The 16060-nt window shown below is 41.7% G+C and overlaps 1 protein-coding gene across 1 annotated transcript; it reads left to right on the plus strand.

The window, feature by feature from the left end:
• Nucleotides 1–901: 901 nt before the first annotated feature.
• On the plus strand, nt 902–14205 carry LOC109744322 (exocyst complex component SEC3A). The gene is made up of 25 exons (XM_020303430.4): nt 902–1228; nt 4149–4225; nt 4594–4674; nt 4773–4840; nt 5823–5925; nt 6119–6285; nt 6584–6701; nt 6866–6970; nt 8496–8597; nt 8684–8821; nt 9166–9294; nt 9385–9465; nt 9559–9633; nt 9931–10104; nt 10186–10336; nt 10424–10488; nt 10672–10842; nt 10947–11026; nt 11722–11803; nt 12059–12156; nt 12292–12400; nt 12489–12557; nt 12941–13006; nt 13594–13683; nt 13810–14205. The coding sequence occupies exons 1-25, from the start codon at nt 1057–1059 to the stop codon at nt 13918–13920; spliced, it is 2682 nt and encodes an 893-aa protein (XP_020159019.1). The 5' UTR covers nt 902–1056; the 3' UTR covers nt 13921–14205.
• The last annotated feature ends 1855 nt before the right edge of the window (nt 14206–16060 follow it).

Consider the following 16060-nt stretch of genomic DNA (forward strand, 5'->3'; position numbering starts at 1 on the left):
AATTGCTCCTCCAGCCAGAAACCACATCCTTTCGCCTACTGCAGGGGCTCAGGGGGTTGGATGGCGGTGGTGAAAAAACGGCGGCGGCCGCCGCCCACCACCGACGCTACGAGCTCTGTTGTTGCAAAAGATCAGATCGATGAAGTCTCGGATTGTAACATCGTCTATGTTTCCGAAACATGGGGAATGTTACAACGAAAACACGACGGTGCAACGATGCGAGCGAGACGATTTTTCTGCAACATGAACTCTATTGCAAAAGTTTCTGAAACATAACTCCTGTTGCAAAAGATTTCTAAAACATAACTCCTGGTATAAAGTTTTTCGCAACATGATCTGTCGCAAAAAGTTTCTGCAACTTAAACTTTGTTGCAAAGGTGGGGAGCGCCGCTCGGCCACTTGATGATGCAGATCCACGGACGCGTAGCACTGCCCAAAATAAATCTGCAACATTACCTCGGTTGCAAAATAGAAAAAGAAAAACTACAACAAAACCTCTGTTGCAAAAGTTCCGCAACTCGAACTCTGTTGCGAACATCCGAAGCGCGACATCATCCTTGTTGCAAAGCTAGGAGCTGGATCCGAGGGCTATCCCATGTTGAATCCAGTGGTTCGCGATGCGACGGATCTTTACGCGTAGCGCTGCCGAAAAAGGGAAACTCTGAAAAAAGTAGAAAAAAAATATGTTATTATGCTTAATTATGGCCAGTTCGCTGATTATCAGGGACTTCCGACCCGAGAGCCCTGGTGCCGGACCGGAGACCGAGCGTCGGGGCTGCCCGGTTCCACCGCAAGTCCCACCAAGTCAATCAACCAAACCCAATTCCGACCCGCCTCGCCCGCTCCTCTCTGTCCAAACCCCAAAGCGAAATGTATGTAAACCGTAATAAAAACCCAAAACAACCACCAGAAAATGATTGTTGACCAATAATCACTCCGAGGCGACACCAGCGCAGCAGCACGGTGCCCATCACCAACCTCTCCCCCCACCACCGCGTCAAGCCCCCCTCCCTCTCCCAGATCGCCGGGAGCCAGGCGCCGGCGAGAGGCGCGCGAATGGCCAAGTCCAGCGCGGACGACGCGGAGCTGCGCCGGGCCTGCGCGGCCGCCGTGGCGGCCTCCGGCGCGCGCGGCGAGGAGGTGTCCTTCTCCATCCGCGTCGCCAAGGGCCGCGGCATCTTCGAGAAGCTCGGCCGCCTCGCCAAGCCCCGCGTCCTCGCGCTCACCAGTCAGTGCTTCCTCCTCCCTCTCCCTCCCCTCCTCTCCCCCCGCGTAGTGGCTGCCGTGCAGCTTACTATATATCGCTGCTTCGATTTTGCTTGTTCTGCGCTGCTGCGGCGAGGGTTTGACCTGGTTGGGGCAGCCTCCAGGCGGCTAGTTCGGTGCTGGTTTCGTTGACTGGAGAGCCTTTGCTTGCTGCTTCACCCAGGGAGTTGTTTGCAGCCGAATCTTGTTCTTCTCAACTGATGACCCATGAGACCGTTGTTATGGTTCGGCATGCGAGAGTTGGGATCTCGGTAGCTTGGATCCAACTGATGATCGTAGCTGGGTTGGTTTGGTTGACCAGGTCACTACACGTCCGCTGGTTTTTAGCTGAATCGGCAGATCCATTTTCTTCACTTGTTTCACGCGGTTATCTCTGAATGTCCAAAATCAGTGAACTTTCTTGCATGTGGCGCTGCAAACCTAAACTAAATATCACTACATGCTGCAAGGGTGCACAATTTGAAAAATAAATACGGAAGCTAGAGCTGCAGCCGATGTTGAAAGTAGCCTACATTCACTAGCCGGATCCATCCAGGGTGCATAAATACGGTAACTTGTCAGCTAGAGCTCTCACCATGCAGAGCTGAGATCAGTGAAGTGCAAATATGGCACCTGGAGACCTAATGCATGGATCGTTTGCACAACTTAGCAATGGAGCAGGTGACCTATAGCTAGAGTTGACCGCGCGAGGTGCTAGAGCTAATTGGGTATATCCTTGTGATGCGGTTGATCAGAGATGACAATGAGCATTCACAACTCATGAGGGCCATCATTGTAGGGCGCAGCCTATCAGGTGCACAAGCCTCGAGCGAATCAGTACACAAATTCATCCAAGGCCATCTGATCCCATCCCACCGTGCTGCCGCATGGGCACTGCTGCTGCCTGCTCTGCAACAGAAATAAGCAAGTTTTTGCACTCAACTTGCAAAAATCTCGATCATTTGGAATGTGCAGTAAGAAGGAACAGAATGGCCATGAGCAGAAAACTAAGTGAACGGAGAGGTCAAACTGACCTAGCAGAAAGGAAAGAAAGGAAAATTTAGAAGAAAACTTCTAAGTCAATCCATGGAAGCAATCCAATAGAAAAGTTCTATATTGGGATCAAACTCACAACGCGTGGATGAAGTGTATCCGTCCATAAAGCCACGAAACAAAAAGCAAAGCATGAAATTTGTGTGAGACCATGGCATTGGAGTAGTACATGCCATCGTTGGTCTTAGGATGCATGGGATTGGATTGCATCAGTAAATTTGTTGATTTGTCATCAACTAGGCCTTGTGCACCTCATGTGTCGCGCTGTTGGAGAGAGACCGCCATAACTTGTCAAAGGACAAATGGTTTAGGACTTAGGAGGTACTTATTTTCTCCCTGTGGATGTACTTAATCGACCCAGGAGTTCTCCAGTTCAGGTTAACCAGGCAGTGTCTTTCAGCAATCTGTAGTTTTCCCATGGATGAACGCTAACATAGGACGTCCCCAAACAGGCCTTGAAAATTTGTGCATGTAACTCAAGGAGCCGGGATATGTTTTTTCACATAGTTTATGTGTTGATCTTTTAGCAGAGATTGCTGGGCTGCTTGTAGGATTGCCAGTAGAGTTTACATTTATGCTTGCTGGGTTGACAAAATTTTATTTTGGGATTGTCAATTCCAATATGTAAATCCATAGCCTACTCAGGAATTTCTTATCTGTAACTGTTTGAAGGGAGACGATGATCTAGATGACTCTGATCCCAGTGGTAATGTCTTCTCCTTTTTTGTCCGAAGCACACTATGAGTGCTCAAATTTTCTTGGATTGGTCCAGTTTCTGCTTGGTGCACTACGCCCTTTGTTGCTACTCAATTGTTGGTGCAAGGAGAGGTTCGCTGCAACACTGATTAATTGGATGGATTGAGGAACATAATCTAAGTGGAATGAATTTTCTTTTGAGAGTTAATCCTTTCCTCCCTGGTTAACTACAGTCAATTATAGTTAGATATGTTCGTCTTCAAGACGCCATAGAGAAAGCAATAACAAACTCGAGAGTCACAAAAAAGCCTAGGGTTCCTCTGCCTCCCGCCGGCACTGGCGTCGGTCCTCCTCGTCTCCGGTGGCCTTAGGGCATGGCGGCTCGGTGGACCCCGGCCCTTGCCGGCAGGAGGGCTTCATTTTTAGACGTTCCTTCGAGTTTTGTTAGGGTTTGTGTCTTGCTCAGGAATACGAGATGGCGGCGGGGCTCCCTGAAGATGGAATAAGGTTCTCCCCGCCTAGGCCCCGTCCTGGTGGTGTGTCTAGCACTGTTGGTGGGCGTGTGGAGGTGTGTCTCCGGCGGATCTGTCCTTGGTGGATTTGCTCGATCTGGTTGTAGTTCGTCTACGTGTGTGTGTCTTCGGGTTGGATCCTTCCGATCTATGCACGGCGGCGGTTGCTGTTCTGGTGCGCTGGTCCTATGGGGCCCTAGCACAACGACTTCCCGACTGTCTACTACAACAAATTTTGCCCGGCTCCGGCGAGGGAGGGGCGATGACGGCGGCGTGCCTTCGGCTCGCTTCAGTGCCTATAGTTGTCGCTAGGTGGTCTACAGATCTGGATGTATTTTTTATTATTTCTGGTGTTCGCTGTACTGTCATGATTGAAGATGAATTGATCGAAAGTTTTCCCGCAAAAAAACCTAGTCAATTATAGTTGTATTTCAGTCACCATTGCCCACCCAAACGATATGTACACAAAGATACATCATTAGCTTCTTCAATGGTGAAGATTTAATATTTTTATTTACCTGCTGTAGCTTGGATGACAATCTATTATGGCTCAATTGTTCTGTGCTAGGAAACTATTAGACAATAACTGTTCTATTATACAAGATGTTACAGCATGTGCTAAACAGTATTAACTTCATGCAGCTAAACATTCGTCAAAAGGCGAGGCAGATAAAGCTTTTCTCCGAGTATTGAAATATTCATCAGGGGCAGTACTCGAGGTTTGTTTCCTATATACTGTAAAATCTTCCCTGTTAATACTTCTCCAGTTTGTAGCAGGAGTTACAACATTGGCTTGTCTAGTGGCATTAATTATGTTAAAGCTTTCACCTACGTAGATATGCGGTTGTCAACCAGATGAAAAAACTGTTTGGATTTGTGTAGTTTTATTGGCTAATGCTGCATATGCACTTCTATATTTCGATCATTGTCTACCTCATGAATCATCATGTCTGCATAACATCCCCACTATCTGAATTTTATATGCATCGTCAACCGTTCAGATAAAGGATTTTCACTACGTTCTGTGGTACTTTTCCTCTGCTTTTCAGTCTCCTGTTAGAAACTTAACCTGATCCTTTCGTTTCAGCCAGCTAAACTTTACAAGTTGAAACATCTTACAAAGGTTGAGGTTATTTCAAGTGACCCTAGTGGTTGCACATTTGTTCTGGTATAGTTCCCCTTGCGTTCTTCTTCTGTGCAGTAGTTAAAGAAGCTATTTGTTAATTGTTATATCCACTTCTAACCATTTAATAAACTGCACTGCAGGGGTTTGATAACCTTAGGAGTCAGACTGTTGCTCCTCCACAATGGACCATGCGAAACATTGATGACAGGTTGTTCCCTAGAAAGTCTGCTTTGTGGTGTTAGATCAGCTACTTTTGGTTAGCCTGTTTTCCTTCCTTTTTTTACACATTTTTTGAAGTCTATACAATTAGCAAAATGATACTCCCTCCATCCATATATATAGGGCCTAATACATTTTTCGAGGTAGCCTTTGACCAATGATAAAATTATTAGTATATGAGATATACTCCCTCCGTTCCTAAATATTTGTCTTTTTAGAGATTTCAAATGGACTACCACATACGGATGTATATAGACATATATTAGAGTGTAGATTCACTCATTTTGCTCTGTATGTAGTCACTTGTTGAAATCTCTAGAAAGACAAATATTTAGGAACGGAGGGAGTATGATACAAAATTATATCATTAGAAACTCCTTTCACATACGAATTCGATGGTATGCTTTGTGCAACATGCATGCCATATATTATTGTGCTAACCCATGGTCAAAGGTGACCTTAAAAAATGTATATAGGCCCTATATATGTGGATGGAGGGAGTAATAATGTTCTCTTACATGCTGTCTACTCTCCTTTGTTTTTTTTTTTGCAAAAACTTTTTGTATCTTTTCTGCGCTGTATTTGCCCAACATATGTACAAGAAAAGTTAACTGCACACATGTAGTGGCTGCTTTGCTTTCTATTGTCATGTTGAGTTCTTCAAAGGATTTTTTGCATGTTGTTCTCGCTGTGTTGTATTGCTTTGGCTTGGGCCCATGTTTTAAGAAAATGCCTGGAGCACTGCCTTTTAACTAAAAAACGGGAGATTAACCAGAAACTATATTTTGAAGCTACCCAGTCCTTTAGCAGATCTGGAGTAGCAAAATAGTTCTATGTATATGTATTGCAATTTGCAAAAAACTAAATGTAACAGGCTAACACGAATCCGTTTGGATGGTAAAGTTAAGGCAGATCACATTGATGTGGTGACCTAAGAGACTTTAACAATTGTTTGTTTATTTATTTTGCAGGAATCGTCTACTTTTTTGTATCTTGAACATCTGCAAGGAGATACTTAGTTATCTTCCAAAAGTTGTTGGAATTGATATTGTGGAGTTAGCTCTCTGGGCAAAGGTGCATATGGAAACTTTGTCTCCCATTACCAAGACCTGCTTTTACCTTCCCCATACCCACACCCCCTCTATGTCTCTTAACTAAAATACTACAAGTGGACTAATTTTTTCTACAAGCGCCCGATAGGTTTATATACAGATTAAGTGACTCCAATTGCCCATTGGCTTGATATTTTGTAATTATCTCTTTTTAGGAAAATACATTGACACTGGATAACCAAGAGAATAACAACCAAGAAGGGCGAGAAACATCTGTTGCTACTCAGACTGAGAGGAAAGTAACGGCAAAAGTTACTGTTGAAAATGATCTTGTATCTCAAGCAAAGGACGAGGAGGAGGACATGGAGGCACTTCTTGACACGTAAGAAACGCCATATTACTAGCTATTTCTTGCTGTATTACTTCTTTTAGCAATATTTTCTCGTCAGCTTAATTTATGCTCTTTAAAGCTGCATATCTACTACTCCCTCTGTCCCATAATATAAGAACGTTTTGGCACTACACTAGTGTAAAAAACGCTCTTATATTATGGGATGGAGGGAGTAATTAATTTCTGTTCTGTTAGTGGTATTTTTTGTTTTGTTCTGTTGCTTGTTTTCAACCTAGCATTCCTGGCATGCTTGTTGGTAGCAGATATTTGACAAATGTAGATAATGCAGGTATGTTATGGGCATTGGTGAAGCCGATGCTTTCTCCGAGAGATTGAAGCAGGAGCTTGTTGCTTTGGAAGCAGCTAATGTCTATCAGTTGCTGGAAAGTGAGCCTTTAATAGAGGAGGTATAACTTTCATTTTGCCGTATCAAATTTCTATGCGATGCTAATGGATTTTCTATGATATCAAACCGTGTCGCTGCCTGCGTGCCACTTTTTGTTAAAATCACGAGTTGATTCTTTTGTCACACTATTTTATTCCATTGACTGGCAACTGCTTGGATTTGTAGGTTTTGCAGGGTATTGATGCTGCTAGTGCAACCATAGATGATATGGATGAGTGGTTACGAATTTTCAATCTGAAGCTGAGGCATATGAGAGAAGATATTTCGTCGGTATGCTTCATAAAAATATACTCCATCCGATTCATATTACTTGTCGCTCAAACAGATGTATCTAGCACTGAAATACGTCTAGATACATCCGTTTGATCGACAAGTAATATGAATCGGAGAAGCTGTAGATGTCTTTTCGAAGTGGAAAAATATTCCAATCCATTAAATCGACATGTTTCACAACCGCTATATTAGTTTTCTGAGTTCAAAATTGTAGCCCTTATAGTTTGACTCTATGAAATAGTGGAGTATGTTTTTTAGTGGCTACTAGCACTAGCTGGAGTATGTTTTTTAGTTACCTGTTGGAACTAGTACGAGACCAACATTGTTTGGGCATTAAATCATCTCAAAGCACACTTAGCACTCTATCAGAATATAATATGCCCTGAAATTGCCTAATTTTAATCAGTAGCTGGCATGTTCTGCTGATTCCCCCCCCCCCCCCCCCCCCCCCCCTTAATTTATGTGTTATGGTTTGGCGCTTGGTAAGAGTTCGAAGACCGGGATAGGGCACTCGTCCTCATCTAGTTTCCTCATAGCCTAATCCCTGTGACAGGTAACAAGGCTCGAAGGTCTAGTTGAACTATTGATTCTTCATTGCTTGATTGGAAGGCTAAGGCTTACATGGTAGCCCTTCATTTATATGATTGACTCAATCCACGATCACAACTTGACTCCTAATGGAACCAGAAACCCGAGCTTCCTAACTTTTTTTTCTGATAAAGGAAGCTTTTATTTGAATTCAGATCATTACATCAAGATGATACAATCATGCTGTGATCACTCCCGGCCTCTGCATAACTAGGATGCACACAGCCCACACACACACTAGAGTTTTATAACAAGTGGAATAACAGGAAAATGCTATGGACCGTCAATCTTTACACTAGACCAGCTTCCTAACTGAATAGTACTCTTTATAATTTGAATCATGTTCATACAGATGCAAAGACCAGCCAGCAAGGCATTTGTGCACTTAATTTAATCCCTTTCCCATGACACTTTTCGAAGACACATATAAGGCAGAAATACACGAGCCCACTATGAGGCAGCGGCCTCACATTTGTGCCTTTCTTAATGCACACGAACGAGGTTGCTACATAAACCCATGCTGAGCTCGTGTTATTTATTGCTGCTGCGGGCTTGCCACACGCCCATAGCACTAGATTGTTTCTAGTCCATGGAACTTACAACACTGAAAATGTGATTCTACCCAAAATATTTAGTATCAACGTTTTCTTAAGGATAGTATCAACCTTATTATACTCACAAATCACAACTGGCAGTAACCTGTTGAAATATATGAGCTGCTTTAACTGCTTGATTGTACCAATTGGTATATCCTGTTACTGGCCGTAACTGGCCACTTGTAATCAGTTTCAGTCTGGGTAGGATTCTTTCTTGGGTATGACACCGCGATACTTGAAATCAGTTTCATCTTATGCCCCCCCCCCCCCCCCCCCCCCAAAATGTGGAGAGCACAACTTTCTTTGACGATAGTCCTTATTATGCTCATATTTTGCAGATCGAATCACGTAACAATGGCTTGGAGATGCAGTCTGTAAATAATAAAGGACTTGTTGAGGAGCTGGAGAAATTGCTTGAGCGGTTGCGAATTCCGCAGGAGGTATGGTTCAGACAGAGAGGATATTCATCTCCCATAGTGAATTAGTAATCCCTAATACTGTGTTACTTTATTGAAATGCAATGCAGTTTGCAGCATCACTAACTGGAGGTTCATTTGAGGAGTCACGTATGCTGAAAAATGTTGAGGCTTGCGAATGGTTGACTGGGGCCATTCGCTGCCTCGAAGTGCCAAATTTGGACCCATCCTATGTCAATATGCGGGCTGTAAGCTATCTTATGAACTCTTGTTTCGGTTATTACAACATTAATTCATAGTTTTATACCAAATCCATACATGTATTTTTTTGTCATGTTAATAATGTAGTATGGGCAACCTGAACGTTGAATAAACCGAGGCTGCAATTTGAATTGGTTATATGGGTAAATGAACAAACTGGTAGAAGGTTCTGCTACTAAATGTTTTGTTTCAGAGTACGGTTAATAGATTGAGTCACTGGGACATAATAATTCAGAAACAGATCCAATTTAAGTTCTGCTTGTGATTGCTTTATATTCAGTCATTATTCTGCAACTCCGAGCCAGAAAAGAAGTAAACTTCATTCTATCAGGTTAGGGAAAAAAGAGCAGAACTGGAGAAGCTGAAAATAACTTTTGTTAAACGAGCATCAGAGTTCTTGAGGAACTACTTCTCTAGCTTGGTGGACTTTATGATAAGTGACAAAAGCTACTTTTCTCAGGTTTAGTGATAGTCCCATTGTTTGCAGTAATTTATATTTTTCACTTTTTGGGTGAAATGACTTAGATAATTCACTTTGAACTGAAAGTAGCGAGGGCAATTGAAGCGGCCTGATCATGCAGACCTAAGGTATAAATGCAGGACCTATGCTCGACTTCTTCAGCATTTAAAGGTCATATACCCTTAATTTGTTCCTAATATGTCATATTATTACATATTGGCATCATTCCCATTTTTACATTTGTGGTTGCTCATTTGTGCGCAGAGTCTGGACAAGAGCTGTTTAGGCCCCTTAAGGAAGGCGTATTGCCAATCTCTTAACTTGCTACTTCGTCGAGAGGTCAGGACAAAAATAATTAAATTCTATTGTTTGATATGCTGCCTATGCGCTTTTACATCCTTCCTATTTGTCCAGTTAACGGCATTTTTTCTGTTCGTTTTGTTCTCTATCTTACAACGGTGTTCAAAATGGCAATAAGTTAACGGCAAACTTGGGAATGATATTATATAATGACACTGGTGTACTTAAGCTTTATTTATTCGCTTTCAGTTATACCTGACTTTTTAATATGCGTTTAGCTCTTGTATTTCATGAGTTGTATAATTTAGAATGGTTTTTTCATGTAATTTGATTCAGGCACGTGAATTTGCAAATGAACTTCGTGCAAGTACGAAAGCACCAAAAAATCCAGCTGTTTGGCTTGAAGGTTCTAATAATGCTGGCCAGAATGGCAGTAGTGCTGATACTTCAACAGTATCTGATGCATACTCAAAGATGCTTACGATATTTATCCCGCTGCTTGTGGATGAGGTTATACTTATTTTCCTTGAATGCAGCTCTTATTATACTTGTTTGGCTCTACAGACAAACTAATGAATATTACATTTGCAGAGTTCCTTCTTTGCACATTTTATGTGCTTCGAAGTACCTGCACTTGTTCCAGCTGGTGCTCCTAACGTTAACAAGCGTAGATCTGGAGCAAATGACCCTGATGATGACGACCTGAGCCTTATGGATCCGGATGGCAATGATATCAAACCAGGTACTGTTCTTATCTTGTGTAGATGAATGTATGCTCATTTTCTCTCAAATAGGCCTAGTGTGCAATCTATAATGATTCTGTTTCCAGATAATACATCTGTGGAGTTGGGTACATTGAATGATGCTCTTCAAGAACTGCTTGATGGAATCCAGGTATATTTTAGTACATGTTGACACAGAACCAACACAAGAAGAATCAGTTTTATAATACCAAAAGGGAGGAGTTCTATTATGCAAGTCAAATGTACAATCCTTTTGACATAACCAACTGGTTGTGAAGTATTACACTCTCCTTTTATTGATCCAGGAATGCACTTCTATTTCCATCACTTTCAGGAAGATTTCTATGCAGTTGTAGATTGGGCGTACAAGATTGATCCCCTGCGTTGCATTTCGATGCATGGTATTACAGAACGTTACCTTTCTGGTCAGAAAGCTGATGCTGCAGGCTTTGTTCGAAAACTACTTGATGACCTGGAGTCAAGAATATCAGTACAGTTTAGCAGGGTTAGTGTTCCTATTGAGGCTGAAAAGCTTCATTATAGCTATTTAGAAGAGATTCACTTGCTTCCTACCTCTCACTTGTACCTTTTGATCTAATCTGATTCCAGTTCATCGACGAAGCGTGCCATCAAATTGAGCGTAATGAAAGAAATGTGCGTCAAACGGGAATTCTAGCCTACATCCCGAGGTACTTGATGAATTGGCATTTAAAAAAAAATGCATATACATTCCTCATCCCTTGCAGCATGGTGCTATTATTTTATGCTACTTCAGAGGTGGTTCTGGAGATGTGTAGAATTTTAGAGTTTTTCTTTGGAAAAGCTTTAGGGAATGATTGAAGGTTTGGCAATGTGGTCATCCCTAGATTAAGTAGTGCCCTTCTTGACAGTACTGTTGTCCTTGAGACTCAATGTGGAAAGTTGATCCACCATAAGCCTATAAAAAATTACAACCAAAACTCTTCTTCTCATTTTTAGGGGTCACCATTTCCAACTAGAATAGGGACTTGTCTTTTATTTTCTCATTTTTAGGGGTCACCATTTCCAACTAGAATAGGGACTAAACCCTGAAATACTTGATAAAAACATTAGTCCCTTAATGGTGTTATTAATCAACTGAAACCCATTAGGGGGCCTAAATGCACATACACCACTAGAAAATTTCGAGAACAGTGATAATGAGTAAGCTTCCACTGGTTTTACAGCCTTGACAGTGTTGACTATGTTTCTATATTAGAGCTGTTGAGAAATAGAAACACTCAATGTGCACTTGTGCAGATGTTCTGTCATATGATGATTGTAGTGTTTGTTTTGTATCAACCATGGTGTTTGCAAATATAAATATATTACGGTCTGATCATTTTATGCTCGTCACTTTATTTAGATTTGCTGTCCTTGCATCACGGATGGAGCAGTATATTCAAGGGCAATCTAGAGACTTGATTGATAAAGCATACACAAAGCTAGTGAGTATAACTGCCCTTCCAATCTTGCACCTGTTTGCCTTTTTGGTATTCCATATGTACTAGTACTAAATTTGCGACTTATTGATTGAACTAATATGTTAGTCCTATTTTGCTTTTATGGACATCACCAATTTGTACTAGCATCTTTTGTAGCTGCTAAGTTATACTTCCCTTGATAAATATACATTTTAACTAGGCCATTGATCTTTCTTTAACCTTCTCTCTGAACGAACTGCTCCTTGTACTCTGGAATAGGTTAGCACAATGTTCACAACTTTGGAGAAAATTGCACAAAGTGATCCTAAAACTGCGGATATTGTACTGATCGAGAATTATGCTGCTTTCCAGAACAGGTTATTTTTCCTTGTCTCGTAAATCATAGTAAATTCTTTGTAGCATCATATATTTGACTTGTCCCATTGTTACTTTGTCATTTTTTAATGCATAGATTGGTCTAGGAGACTAACAATATGCATTGTTTTATGCAGTCTTTATGACTTGGCTAATGTTGTGCCAACTCTTGCAAAGTTCTACCACCAGGCTAGCGAATCCTATGAACAAGCTTGCACTCGCCATATCAGCTCACTCATTTATCTTGTATGTAAATATAGTTAGATTCTACTTGCTGTGGATATGTTTCTTCCTTTCAAAAATCTGAGATCTTTCTTGCTTTGGCCTATGGCAGCAATTCGAGAGGCTGTTTCAGTTTTCTCGAAAAGTCGATGAATTGACATACACAATAGCTGCTGAGGAGGTGAGCTAACTTTACACATAGTGTCTATTTTAGACTTTGAGGTGTTGTACTAACCTCTATGGTTTGGTTTCTAGTCCTTGCTAGCAATACGGAATCGAACTTTTTGGTAAAAACTTGCAAAATGCGGCTTCTTCGTATGCTCTACAAAAGTTAGTTAGAAATTTGAAACATTATTTTTTGCATTTATAAATTTATTAAAAAAAATCTTGCACCATTTTGTTGTTATTGGTTGAGTAGAAGAAAACAAAGGCAGCGGGTATCATTACATGTTCTAGTTATTCACATGCGTCATGCGTGTACTACATTCTGTCAAGTGGTGATCATTTGATATCCAATATCCCTGTCATTTTCTGCAAGGACTAATTTTTATGATTTCTCCTTAGATACCTTTTCAACTTGGGTTGTCAAAAACTGATCTAAGGAGGGTGCTGAAATCAAGTTTATCTGGGGTAAGTAGACACAAATTGTTTCATGACTCCAGTGTATTTCTGTGCTTTCTAGCAAACATTCCATATGCAGCAGAAGTGGTCTTGTCATTTTCGTTCAAAAAACGACCGGACTTATGGCTGAGTGGTAGATAGGATTGCCCCTCTTGTGTGTGCAGTCATGCAATATAAGATTTTTAGTTTCCTCAAATAAAAATAGCTCAAACTCTGAGCATCTTTTCATTGTGATTGGGGTCAAATCTTATTTAGACAAATGAAACTGGGTCTGTTGTTTTCGCATTTGAGTGTTTTCAATGGTCGATGAGATCTCTTTTGATGCCTTGCCAGTTCAATATGTTCACAGTAGCGTGCAGTGTAATTCCATTGATTTGGGGATTTTGATTGTATTGTGTCAGGGTCCAACTCATTTTGTATGCACTTAGTGCATGCCGTTTTTGAATGTTGTCTCAACATGGCTTCATATGGATCACAGTGCACATTCGCCATGCCATCTTTAGTTTTGAGATAATGACCAGAGTATCACCCATAGCATTTTGTTTTGTTCAAGATGCTGGTGTAAAGTGAACTCATGAAATTTTGGAACTGTGCAGATTGACAAGTCAATTGGTGCCATGTACAGAAGATTGCAGAAGACATTGACTTCTGATGAATTGTTTCCCTCGCTATGGGATAAATGCAAGGTATGTGGCCTAATCACTCTTTACCAATTTGCATTTGCTTGTTTGAAGTCGCGGGTTGTTGGTTCATAATTTTCCAGAGCAGCAAGATCACACGTTAATTTAACGATTCCTGCTTGACGTTTGCAGAAAGAGTTTTTGGACAAGTACGAGAGCTTTGTCCAGATGGTAACACGGATCTACGGAAACGAGCCTATAATGCCGGTTGCCGAGATGAGGGACACCCTTGCTAGCTTCTAGATACAATGAGTTCAGCGCCATGTATCATTTCACAGCGCGGTAGCTTATCTATATTCAATTCATTCTATTGGATTTTGCAGGTTCACCTTCTCTAGGCCTCTTTTAGGGTGGGTTCTACATGTATGTTGTTTACTTGTCAAATTGTATGTGTGTATAGAAATGGATGTGAGCTGTTTGTTGTCTGTCGCAAACCAGCTCCTGTTGTCGTAAAGGAGTATGAATGTAACAAGTCTGAGAGTGGTGTGCATGATCATCTAAACGCTGAAAGGTTTCTTGTTCATGTCTCATCTTATTGCCGTGAATTTCCAATGTCTGCGCAAACTAGGAACAGAATGTTTCATTTTGGTAAAATTCCGCATTCGGCTTTGTTCATCTGGATCACGCTGGTATATGTGAAGTCTGCCTATTTGCGGCAGAAAAAACAGATTGGCCCCGTGACACAGCGAGATGCCAATCACTGAAACAGATTGGCCCCGTGACACAGCGAGATGCCAATCACTGAAACAGATCGGTCACATATTGATAGGAGTAGTTCATTTTTCTGTCCGGAAGATTAACACTAAACTAGAGATGGATTTGTACTAGGTCCGCTCTGCATCCCTACATATTGAGATGCGGTGCTTTCATTCATCACCGAAGTAAAAACACAACGCAAATCGGGACAATAAAAATGAGAATCTGACGTAAAAACTCCAAAAGTGAAGCGACGGGCGATGCAGCTCAACAGTGCTTGAAAGTAAATCATGGTTTGTTTGTTACAGAGCAAACCTCATGATATCACGAGTCAATTTTTGTCTATCACTGCTGCATGGCTCCCTCGTTCATCTTAAGCAAAAACATGGAGTAATTCCGCTGGAAAACTGGAAGAAAAACGATTGCCCTTTCACAACACGAGCACGATACAGAAAATCTCTACTATACTTGAAAGCTCTTGGCAAAGAAATCAAAGACGGTAAGCAGAAATTCGGCGAGAAAAAGATTGAGATGGCAACGGGAGGAAGAAGCAAAGAAGGATAACCAGCAGAGAAGCGAAGAAAGAGGGAGAAGCTGACTGGCGGATGCAGATCTGGAGCCTTTTATATAGAAGAAGAAAAACGCTGGTGGAATCTTAGGGCTAGTGGCAGTTTTCCTCTCTGAATTTACGTTTCTGTCCCTAACTGCATGATTGCTAGTTCAGCCACTTAGTTTTTTTTTTTGGTAAATAAGAAGAGGTAGTAAGCCGCAGTCTACCTGATACATGATATGTTCCAGAACCAGACAGAAGTCTGAGGATTGTTCGATTACAATTTACAAAGGATGTTGCCAAAGGCAGTCCATCAAAATGGGAAAAAAGAAGCAGATGAAAAGCAAGATCAAAACAGAAGAACAACAAGACTGAACACTGCAGACCCCATTCAGCTTCTTGGCCATGTGTACCCTCACATGCAGGCCAAAATACACTCTAAATTTTTTGGGGATGAATTGTAGCGCCAATAAGTTCAGCTGGTTCCCAAACAATTCCTCTGAAAGTAAGGAGGCTGTAGTAACTGCTGGTAGTAGCTAGCTAGCTTGCCAGAAAAAACATCCATCCTGCATCTGTGCCAGCCACAGAGGGGGCTTGAACATTCTCAAGTAAGTAGCTCTCTCAGGTTCTCCAATTCAGTGGTAGCTGTTGGTCAAACTGAGAGGGGACTACGCACAACTTCCCAAGGGCAAATGTCACAAGATTTGGTCAATATGATCCTACCTTTAACCAGCTGAGCCACAACCAAATTGAGACATAGTATAACCTCTTATGCTAGCTAGGCGAGTACAGGTGCGGTGCGTGTATAACCTTAATTAGTTGGCGACAAGAGAAGAGAGTGCACAATATAATAAACCACTGTCAAGTACTGTACTAGTTTAGCTACGACGATGTACGGTCTCTTATCACCAAATCGTTTTTGAATTGCCGCTTTAGGGCATCTCCAGCAGCAACTCGCAAAAACCCTCCCGCATCCGTGTTAGCGAACTGGTCCCCCCTATCCGATACCCAGTTTGATTGTCGGTATCTTCATACCTAGTTCAATCTCGTTATCGGCAAGTCTCTTTACTCGTTACGTAATACATCACCTCGTGACTAACTCCTTAGCCGTTTGCTTGCAAGCTTATGATGTGTATT

The sequence above is a fragment of the Aegilops tauschii genome, chromosome 4 (assembly GCF_002575655.3).
Source record: "Aegilops tauschii subsp. strangulata cultivar AL8/78 chromosome 4, Aet v6.0, whole genome shotgun sequence".
In the NCBI taxonomy this organism is placed as follows: domain Eukaryota; kingdom Viridiplantae; phylum Streptophyta; class Magnoliopsida; order Poales; family Poaceae; genus Aegilops; species Aegilops tauschii.